Source organism: Salvelinus namaycush, chromosome 32, assembly GCF_016432855.1.
Source record: "Salvelinus namaycush isolate Seneca chromosome 32, SaNama_1.0, whole genome shotgun sequence".
In the NCBI taxonomy this organism is placed as follows: domain Eukaryota; kingdom Metazoa; phylum Chordata; class Actinopteri; order Salmoniformes; family Salmonidae; genus Salvelinus; species Salvelinus namaycush.
The window spans coordinates 27,547,940-27,559,202 of record NC_052338.1 but is presented as its reverse complement, the minus strand read 5'-3'; the positions used below and the strand labels follow the sequence as shown (position 1 = coordinate 27,559,202).

The window sequence follows — 11,263 nt, the reverse complement described above, 5'->3', positions numbered from 1 at the left end:
CAGCGATTCAGTTCCACATGAGGAAGAGCAGCTCCAGATTGCAGCCCTGTGCCGTATTCACTACTTCCTGTTTTCATGGTTGCCTTGGTCACCACTAGGCCTATTAGCATATCTGATGTTGGTTGGAGGTGAGTCACAGAGTCAGAGGGTTTAGTTGGGTTTTACACTTTGCCAACATCAACAACACAACCATATTAATAAAGCCTCTCAGAGTGGCAGTGTTGATCTAAGATCCGTTTTGCCTTTTAGATCACAATGAATAAGATTGCATGGACTGGGATTAACTGATCCTAGATCAGCACTCATATGAGAAATGTTACGAATACATGCTTCTTCATTGCTGGGACTTGCTAGTTGAGCTTTTCTTCACTCCGTTGTCAGTTTAGCCTACATTTCACTGATCTCGTCATCTCTCCCATGTCTTATTCGACTAGTATTTTTGAAAGTGAAAGGATAATAATTCAGCCATAGCTGTTCTGAAATGTTTATTGCTTGCCAACATTTTACTCCCTCCTCTATGTTTAATATAACACACATACATTCATTATTCATTTCGGTTGCCTATCCTGACGTGAAGTTTGTTCTATGGAAAGTATTTGACTCTGATGTGTGTCACAGAAAGTTTTTGACTCTAGCCACAAAATTAAAACAGAAACTATTTGACTCTAGCCACAAAATTAAGGAAATTAGAAGGGGGGAGAGATTTTCGACACAGGGTCCTGTAGCCTGCTTTATCACTGGGCTCAGGAATCAATGTGGATTCGTGTTTATTGACATAAAAAGACATTACGGAATCTCGAAAGTAACTCGAAATACAATATCATACTCATTCACTTGGCCTCCAGTAAATCAACACATTCTGCCCAGAGGTATAGCCCACGCTGGGACGTCCTGTACAGCTCTGCGCAAAATCTAGTGACAGAAAGACATCCCCTTCTCCCCCCCACTCCTTCCCTCTGTCCCAACGTCTGTCTGGCGTCCGGTCCCGCGCACCCAGGCAGCTGTTGAAGGCGGCTGCGGTTCGAGCGAGATGCCAGCCTACCGTAGACTATACGCACGGCATACACTTCTAGTTCCACTGTCCCGAGTCCCGGTAGTAGTAAACCCCGCCCATCCAAAGCGGGACCGCAATGATTTAGAAGTTCAGGAATCCCACGTGACGTCACCTTAGGGGTGATGTAATTCTTCTGTAAATAGAATGTATTGTAATCCTGCCTCAGTCCAACGTGGTTCCTCTCAACTCAGTGCCGCTTGTCCGCTCCACTTGTTAGGTAAGTTTACACAACTGAGTTCTATAGCCCACAACTGTACGGCTGGGTTGAAAACAACTTATGCTTGCTCGAAGTCAGCGTTTGATTGATGTTGTGATATATTTGTATTTTGCTTGCGTAAAGTTTGGTGTGTGCAGTGCTGGTCCCACTTTGGTTCATCAAGCTGCATGTCTATTTAGGGTGGTATGACCGCACTCCCCAACCTTGTAGGCTTGTTTATGAGGTGGTCAGGTTGATCCATACCGCGGATCATGTTATTTACAGTAGAGTGGACTGAAGGTTATCAGATGATCTGTATGTGAAGTAGCAGCTTACCCGGGCTGATCTGAGTTGATTGAGGACTTGGTTAGACAGCCTACAGAAAGAGGGGACGTTGGAAGTTGATTGTTTCGGAAACAACTGCCGAAGTGTTTACGCACGACCAGCTGAAGTTGGACAATCGAACTGACAGGTGTGTGTGTGTGATGCTGAGTGTGCGCACTGACCTGTTCACCGTTATTGTTTTTAGCCTAGTGTTCCTTTGCATAAGTGCTGAAATGAACCATCGTTTAGCCCTAAACTCTTGTTAAACAAAAACAATGCTAATGTTTGAGTTTGTGTCGTCATCCCACCATGGTATTTGCGATCTTCATTGTTGAGCATGACGTCATGTTACTTGAGGTCTCCCGCGGAGATGTGCTGACTGTGCGTTGCTGTTTGAAAAACTCATAGGCAAGACAGATTTGCAGAAACAATTTGAGGGGAAGGCTACTCATAGCTTCAATATCACTATCGAATTTGTAATACAATTTCAGTGAGTAGCCTAGTCAAAAATAGTATTCAGATGTATATTTCATAAGTTGTAGTGATGATGATGATGATGATGCTGCTGTTGATGATGATGATAGGGTGGTTGATTCTTTTTTAGCAGTGACACACACAAACACACACAAATATATGCACGCACCTATGAAGTCACCTCTCCACACATGTGGAGCAGGGCGGAATATGGTGACTGCTTCAGAGCAGGTTTCAACCTGCCCGGAGCTGTTCCCCAGCACACTGATCCCTCCCTCTACCCCTCTCTCTCTCCCTCTACCAGCACACTGATCTCTCCCTCTACCCCCCTCTCTCTCTCCCTCTACCAGCACACTGATCCCTCCCTCTACCCCTCTCTCTCTCCCTCTACCAGCACACTGATCTCTCCCTCTACCCCCCTCTCTCTCTCCCTCTACCAGCACACTGATCCCTCCCTCTACCCCCCTCTCTCTCTCCCTCTACCAGCACACTGATCCCTCCCTCTACCCCTCTCTCTCTCCCTCTACCAGCACACTGATCTCTCCCTCTACCCCCCTCTCTCTCTCCCTCTACCAGCACACTGATCTCTCCCTCTACCCCTCTCTCTCTCTCCCTCTACCAGCACACTGATCTCTCCCTCTACCCCTCTCTCTCTCTCCCTCTACCAGCACACTGATCCCTCCCTCTACCCCTCTCTCTCTCCCTCTACCAGCACACTGATCTCTCCCTCTACCCCTCTCTCTCTCTCCCTCTACCAGCACATTGATCCCTCCCTCTACCCCTCTCTCTCTCCCTCTACCAGCACACTACTCCCTCCCTCTACCAGCACACCGATCTCTCCCTCTACCTCTCTCTCTCTCTCCCTCTACCAGCACACTGATCCCTCCCTCTACCCCTCTCTCTCTCTCCCTCTACCAGCACACTGATCCCTCCCTCTACCAGCACACTACTCCCTCCCTCTACCAGCACACTGATCCCTCCCTCTACCAGCACACTGATCCCTCCCTCTACCAGCACACTGATCCCTCCCTCTACCAGCACACTGACCCCTCCCTCTACCCCTCTCTCTCTCTCCCTCCCTCTACCAGCACACTGATCCCTCACTCTACCAGCACACTGATCCCTCCCTCTACCAGCACACTGATCCCTCCCTCTACCAGCACACTGATCCCTCCCTCTCTCTCTCTGATCTCTCTCTCTCTCTCTCTCTCTCACTCTCTCTCCCTCTCTCTCTCTCTCTCTATTTCTCTCTCTCTCTCTCTCACACACTCTTTATCTCTCTCTCCTTCTGTGCTCTAATCCTGTGCCTCTCTTCCCCTCCTCTCACTGTCGCTCACCTTTTACATCTCTCTTTACCCCTCCTCCTCTTTTCTCTCCTCTCCGTCATAACTTTAACATCAGTATCCACTTCCGGTGTGAGTGTGTCTGTATATTCCCTCTCCCCTTCAACCTAAACAGATCCCCACTCTCTCTCAGGCGAAACCTGCCTAAGTGGAGTGTGTGTTAGTGTGTGTTTGTTGGTTCAAATGTGCTGTCCACTGCTCATAAGAAATCCTCCAACCTGTCATCAACATCTTCATCACCATCCTCATCATCATTATCAAGGGGTAGCGAGGGTATAGTGTGTGAGAGTGAGGGGTCATTCATGAAAGACTGTAGTGCCGCCAAATTACAATTATGGTGCCTAACCTCTATGGCCAGTGAACGACCATTGTATTCTGCGTCCAGGCTAAGGGCTGGTCATGGTCATGATGGTTAAGGCCAGAGCTGGAGTCAGTTTGAATTGAAGGCAGTCAATTCAGGAAGTAAACTGAAATTACAATTCAAACTGAGTACAAGTTATTATTTTCATGTGTTTATATTTTGGAATGTTAAATTAAATCGCTTCCTGAATTGACTGCCTTCAATTGGATTTGACCCCAGCCCTGGTTAAGGATAGAGAGTCTAAGGTCTAAAGATCCTTGTGGATCAAAACCTTGTCAATAAAGGTGGAAATTGGAAGCATAATGTGTGGGTACCTTTCTTATCTCTTTATAAAGTTAACTGGAACAGCCTTCTCAGAGGACTCTGCCGGGTAAGAACCAAAACACTTTCAAGTTTTATTGAAGTGTTGTAGTTGCAGGTTCACTTGGCACATCTAAAGCCTTTTCTTTTGGGGTGTTGCTATGGGCCACGAGTGCTAACAGTCAGTACTGTAGATAATATGTGTGAAATGCTTGATAGTGTATGTGATGTAAACAGAGAGGTCTACTTTCTTGGGGACCTGAATATTGACTGGTTTTCAACAAGCTGTCCGCTCAAGAGGAAGCTTCTCACTGTAACCAGTACCTGAAATCTGGTTCAGGGGTGTTTACAAACACTACAGGACCAAGTTCATCCACATGTATCGATCACATTTTTACTAATACTGTAGAACTTTGTTCTAAAGCTGTATCCGTACCCATTGGATGCAGTGATCACAATATAGTGGCTATATCCAGGAAAGCCAAAGTTCCAACAGCTGGGCCTAAAATAGTGTATAAGAGATCATACAAAAGATTTAGCTGTGACTCTTATGTAGATGAGGTTAAAAATATTTGTTGGTGTGATGTGATTAATTAGGAGCATCCAGGCGCTGCACTTGATGAATTCATGAAATTGCTTCTTCCAATTAATGATAAACATGCACCTGCTAAAAAATGATTGTTAGAACTGTCAAGGCTCCATGGATTGATGAGGAATAGACAACTGTATGGTTGAAAGAGATGGGTCAAAAGGAGTGGCTAATAAATCTGGCTGCACATCTGACTGGCTTACTTACTGCAAATTGAGAAATTGTGTGACTAAACTCAACAAAAAGAAGAAGAAACTGTATTATGAAGTCAAGATCAATGATATAAAGTATGATAGAAAAACACGTTGGAGTATTTTAAATGAAATTATGGCCAGAAATAGAAATTCAACTCTATCTTTCATCGAATGAGATGGCTTATTCATCACAAAAACCATTTGATGTTGCCAATTATTTTAGTTATTACTTCAATGGCAAAGTGGGTAAACTTAGGCAGGAAATGCCAACAATGAACAGTGAGCCATCATATTCATACATTAAAAAAACAAATAATGAAAGAAAAGCATTGCAAGTTTGAGTTTTGTAAAGTTAGTGAGGGAAAATGTGACAAACCTTCTGGCATTGACAATTTAAATGGAAAGCTACTGAGGATGGTAGCTGACTCTATAGCCACTCCTATCTGTCATATCTTTAATCTGAGCCTAGAGGAAAGTCTTTGTCCTCAGGCCTGGAGGGAAGCCAAAGTCATTCCGCTACCCAAGAGTCATAAAGCGGCCTTTACTGGTTCTAACAGCAGAGCTATCAGCTTGCTGCCAGCTCTTACCAAACTGTTGGAAAACATTGTGTTAGACCAAATACAATGCTATTTCTCTGTAAACAAATTAACAACAGACTTTCAGCATGCTTATAGAGAAGGGCACTCAACAAGTACTGCACTGACACAAATGACGGATGACTGGTTGAAAGAAATTGATAATAAGAAGATTGTGGGAGCTGTACTTTTAGATTTCAGTGCAGCCTTTGATATTATTGACCATAACCTATTGTTGAAAAAACATATGTGTTATGGCTTTTAAACCTCTGCCATATTGTGGATTCAGAGCTATCTATCTAATAGAACTAAAAATGTTTTCTTTAATGAAAGCTCCTCTAATGTCAAACATATAGAGTGTGGTGTACCACAGGGAAGCTCTCTAGGCCCTCTAGTCTTTTTTTTATTTTTTACCAATGACCTGCCACTGGCATTAAACAAAGCATGTGTGTCCATGTATGCTGGTGATTCAACCAAATACGCATCGGCAACCACAGCTATTGAAGTCCCCGAAACCCTTAACAAAGAGTTGCAATCTGTTTTGGAATGGGTGGCCAGTAATAAACTGGTCCTAAACATCTCTAAAACTAAGAGCATTGTATTTGGTACAAATCATTCACTAAATTCTAGACCTCAGCTGACTCTGGTAATGAATGGTGTGGCTGTTGAACAAGTTGAGGAGACTAAATTACTTGGCATTACCTTAGATTAAACTGTTATGGTCAAAACATATAGATTCAATAGTTGTAAAGATGTGGAGAGGTCTGTCCGCAATAAAGAGATGCTCTGCTTTTTTGACACCACACTCCAAAAAGTCCTGCAGTCTCTAGTTGTCTTATCTTTATTCTTGTCCAGTCGTGTGGTTGAGTACTGCAAGGAAAGACCTAATTAAGCTGCAGCTGGTCCCGAACAGAGCGGTACGTCTTGCTCGTCATTGTAATCAGAGGGCTGATATAAATACTATGCATGCCAGTCTCTCTTGGCTAAGAGTTGAGGAGAGACTGACTGCATCACTGTGTTGAAATCCCAAATTGTTTGCATAGTCAACTTACACACAGCTCTGACACACACTTACCCCACCAGACATGCCACCAGAGGTCTTTTCACAGTCCCCAAATCCAGAACAAATTCAAGAAAACGTACAATATTATTTAGAGCCATTATTGCATGGAACTTTGTTCCATCTCATATTGCTCAAATGAACAGCAAACCTGGTTTAAAAAAACAGATAAAGCAACACCTGACAGTACAATGCCTCTCCCCTATTTGACCAAGATAGTTTGTGTATATGTACTGATATGTAGACTACGTGTGCCTTTACAAATTTTTTTATGTAGTTCTGTCCATGAGCTGTTCTTGTCTATTAATGTTCTGTATTATGTCATGTTCCATGTTTTGTGTGGACTCCAGGAAGAGTAGATGCTGCTTTTGCAACAGCTAATAGGGATCCTAATAAAATACCAACAGCAAATACCAAGGAGTTTACCAACCAACCAACCCAGCTCTCCTCATAAGACCTCATAAGACCTCATAAGATCCAGGCATTAGCTCTCCTGAAAGTCTTTTTGTCCTGGCTCTGACATACACACTCTGCATATGTTCCAAATGGCACCCTATTCCCTATACAGTATAGTGCACTACTTTTGACCAAAGCCCCATAGGGAATAGGGTGCCATTCGGGACACACCCTCTTTCTGACACTATAGCTGTGAGGAATGCCTTGGGTGACAGAGTTCACTAGGTCCTGGTCTCAGTGGAAAATGAAGAGCTAGCACTTCTAATAGTTCATAATTACCCCCCCCCCCCCCCCCCCCCTCCTCCATCTTCATTTCACTGCTGCAGTAAGGGTCAGCTGGGGGTTGGCTTGAACCCTCTCTCTCTCAAGTCTCAATGCTTTCTCTTTCTCAAGTTTCAAATCTCAATGACGTTTTTTTCTTCAATGGGATTGATGGAGTTTTTCTCTTCCACCTAACAAAGGGAATCACAGCCAAGGCCTACGCTACAGATGCAGTCAAATGTATTGGCACCCTTGCACTTTACAATGGAGCGCAATGGATCAGAATTTTCTGTTTTCTTTTTCAAAACTGGTTGAATAGCTTTTTTTACCCTGTAGGCCCTTGCAACTTAACACAGGTGAGATAAATTACACTTGCCGAGAATCACTTGCCTCCAACCAAATTAATTAGAATTTTGAATAATTTGTTCCAGGTCATTTTTGGCATGGAAGTGAAAAATCTCAATTTCAGTTAATGTTATTTTTTTGTGGTCCTGTACAGTTGTCAATCAAACAAATACAAGTTTCAACATCAATTGTTTTTTCAATTTTAACTTATTTCATAAGGAATAGTGAATCGTGCAAGGGTGCCAATAGATTTGACCACATCTGTATACTTAAGCTTTAACCATCTTAAGTGAAGATTGTGTCTGAGGTAAGAGTTTCATTCAGGCAGATAAATTAAGGCATGATTCTGCCTGAGGTAAGTTTCATTCAGGCAGATAAATTAAGGCATGATTCTGCCTGAGGTAAGTTTCATTCAGGCAGATAAATTAAGGCATGATTCTGCCTGAGGTAAGAGTTTCATTCAGGGAGAATCAGTTAAGTGAAGATTCTACCCGAGGTAAGAGTTTAATTCAGGCAGATAAATTAAGGCATGATTCTGCCTGAGGTAAGAGTTTCATTCAGGGAGAATCAGTTAAGTGAAGATTCTACCCGAGGTAAGAGTTTAATTCAGGCAGATCAGTTAAGTCAAGTCAGGATTCTGCCTGAGGTAAGAGTTTCATTCAGGCAGATCAGTTAAGTCAGGATTCTGCCTGGGGTAAGAATTTCATTCAGGCAGATCAGTTAAGTCAGGATTCTGCCTGAGGTCACATTGATCCTGACTGGATAATTTTCCCTGACATAAGGTTCCGTCCCAAAATGTAAATGTAAAATGCTGACTGTAGGTTTGTCTCTCCTCTTGTCTCTCTGACTGTAGGTTTGTCTCTCCTCTTGTCTCTCTGACTGTAGGTTTGTCTCTCCTCTTGTCTCTCTGACTGTAGGTTTGTCTCTCCTCTTGTCTCTCTGACTGTAGGTTTGTCTCTCTTCTTGTCTCTCTGACTGTATGTTTGTCTCTCCTCTTGTCTCGCTGACTGTAGGTTTGGCTCTCCTATTATCTCTCTGACTGTAGGTTTGTCTCTCCTCTTGTCTCTCTGACTGTAGGTTTGTCTCTCTTCTTGTCTCTCTGACTGTATGTTTGTCTCTCCTCTTGTCTCTCCACTTGTCTCTCTGACTGTAGGTTTGTCTCTCCTCTTGTCTCTCTGACTGTAGGTTTGTCTCTCTTCTTGTCTCTCTGACTGTAGGTTTGTCTCTCCTCTTGTCTCTCTGACTGTAGGTTTGTCTCTCCTCTTGTCTCTCTGACTGTATGTTTGTCTCTCTTCTTGTCTCTCTGACTGTATGTTTGTCTCTCCTCTTGTCTCTCTGACTGTAGGTTTGTCTCTCCTCTTGTCTCTCTGACTGTAGGTTTGTCTCTCCTCTTGTCTCTCTGACTGTAGGTTTGTCTCTCCTCTTGTCTCTCTGACTGTAGGTTTGTCTCTCCTCTTGTCTCTCTGACTGTAGGTTTGTCTCTCCTCTTGTCTCTCTGACTGTAGGTTTGTCTCTCCTCTTGTCTCTCTGACTGTAGGTTTGTCTCTCCTCTTGTCTCTCTGACTGTAGGTTTGTCTCTCCTCTTGTCTCTCTGACTGTAGGTTTGTCTCTCCTCTTGTCTCTCTGACTGTAGGTTTGTCTCTCTTGTCTCTCTGACTGTAGGTTTGTCTCTCCTCTTGTCTCTCTGACTGTAGGTTTGTCTCTCCTCTTGTCTCTCTGACTGTAGGTTTGTCTCTCTTCTTGTCTCTCTGATTGTAGGTTTGTCTCTCCTATTATTTCTCTGACTGTAGGTTTGTCTCTCCTCTTGTCTCTCTGACTGTAGGTTTGTCTCTCCTCTTGTCTCTCTGACTGTAGGTTTGTCTCTCCACTTGTCTCTCTGACTGTAGGTTTGTCTCTCCTCTTGTCTCTCTGACTGTAGGTTTGTCTCTCCACTTGTCTCTCTGACTGTAGGTTTGTCTCTCCTCTTGTCTCTCTGACTGTAGGTTTGTCTCTCCACTTGTCTCTCTGACTGTAGGTTTGTCTCTCCTCTTGTCTCTCTGATTGTAGGTTTGTCTCTCCTATTATTTCTCTGACTGTAGGTTTGTCTCTCCTCTTGTCTCTCTGACTGTAGGTTTGTCTCTCCTCTTGTCTCTCTGACTGTAGGTTTGTCTCTCCTCTTGTCTCTCTGACTGTAGGTTTGTCTCTCCTCTTGTCTCTCTGACTGTAGGTTTGTCTCTCCTCGTGTCTCTCTGACTGTAGGTTTGTAATGGAGATGAATGATGAACAGGACCGGCCCTATGGATGCAGCACTCCTGGCTGCTCACAGGTCAGTGTGTGTGTGTGTGTGTGTGTGTGTGTGTGTGTGTGTGTGTGTGTGTGTGTGTGTGTGTGTGTGTGTGTGTGTGTGTGTGTGTGTGTGTGTGTGTGTGTGTGTGTGTGTGTGTGTGTGTGTGCATACTTGTGCATGTGTGTGACCGTGTACCTCTAGTAAAGAATCCCCTCACCACATGATGATTTGATATCTAATATCTGATTTCACCGTTATAAAGATTTTATAAATCATGCCATTTTATGAATTATTCCATAAATCAATGTGAGCATGCTAAGTTGACCTCTTTCTTCGCCCCATACAGCGGTTCCAAACAGAAGACCACCTGATGATCCACAGACACAAGCATGAGATGACCCTCAAGTTCTCCTCCATCAAGACTGATCCCCTCGCAGGTGACAATAACATTTATAGATGTAGACAGCATAGAGAGGACATTAGCTTTGTAATGGTGATTATTTCTATTCTGTTTAAACTGCGGTACAATTTAGTGTCCCCTGTTTTCACACTCTTTTCCCCTTTCTGTCTCAATATCTGTCTCAATTTCTGTCTCAATTTCTGTCTCAATTTCTCACCCTCTTTTTTTCTCTTTCTCTGTTCCTGTTTTGCCCTTATTAACTTATTACCTAGAGTTCTTTATTTATATTTCACTAATGTTCTCAGTCTGTCAGGTTTTCTTAGTGTCTGACGGGTCACTCTGAACTTATGACAATATTTATTTTCCCTTCTGTCCTGTGGAATTCGAGTCTCCTTATCAGCTTTATACCTCCCCCCCCTCTCCTCCCTCCTTCCCTTCCCCATTCATGCCCCCTTCACCTCTCTGACTGACTATCTGTCACTCAAGCTTAGTGTTGTCTGGTTCAGTTGTGTCTGCGTCCGGGCCTAGGAGAGACAAAAAAATGCTGCCCCCCCATAAAACTAGAATAGTCCGAGTAAGCAAAATTATGTTGAAAAGACGTGTCAAATACATATTTTCCAGACATTGAAGTTAAATTCAATGTAGTTTCTGGATGAAAGGTGAAAATACGTATTTTCCTGAAATGTAAAATACATATTTTCCAGGAACTTGAAAATGCGTCTTTTCCTGACGTTGAAAAATACGTATTTTCTGGACATTAAAATTAGGTTCATTTTTGGTTCTGAATTCAAGTTTAAAATACGTATTTTCTTGATGTTGAAATCAGGCTCATTTTTGGTTCTGAATGAAAGTTGAAAATACATAATTTATAGACGTCTATGTTTGGGGCAAATCAAGGCTGGTCCAGACCGGACAACATCTGAACCAAACATAGACATCTATGATTGGTTCAGATTTTGTCCGGAGCGGACCAAAAACAAATGTCCGTGGATGTGGAAATCAAAGCCAGTCCAGACTGCACCAAAAAAAGACGTCCAAAAGGCATCGACGACGGTCCGTGCTTAC

At 43.3% G+C, this 11,263-nt stretch overlaps 1 protein-coding gene across 2 annotated transcripts in view; it reads left to right on the top strand.

The window, feature by feature from the left end:
- Nucleotides 1-997: 997 nt before the first annotated feature.
- The window catches only part of LOC120027424 (cyclic AMP-responsive element-binding protein 5-like), a 33,449-nt gene continuing 23,183 nt past the window's right edge, over nt 998-11,263 (top strand). The window contains exons 1-3 of one of the 2 annotated variants that reach the window (XM_038972356.1): nt 998-1,271; nt 9,771-9,837; nt 10,145-10,235. In XM_038972356.1, the coding sequence (XP_038828284.1) occupies nt 9,778-9,837; nt 10,145-10,235 (151 nt within the window). In that variant the 5' untranslated portion in view covers nt 998-1,271; nt 9,771-9,777. Of the gene's footprint in view, nt 1,272-9,738; nt 9,838-10,144; nt 10,236-11,263 lie in introns of both variants that reach the window. The other variant, XM_038972357.1, reaches the window with a different exon arrangement.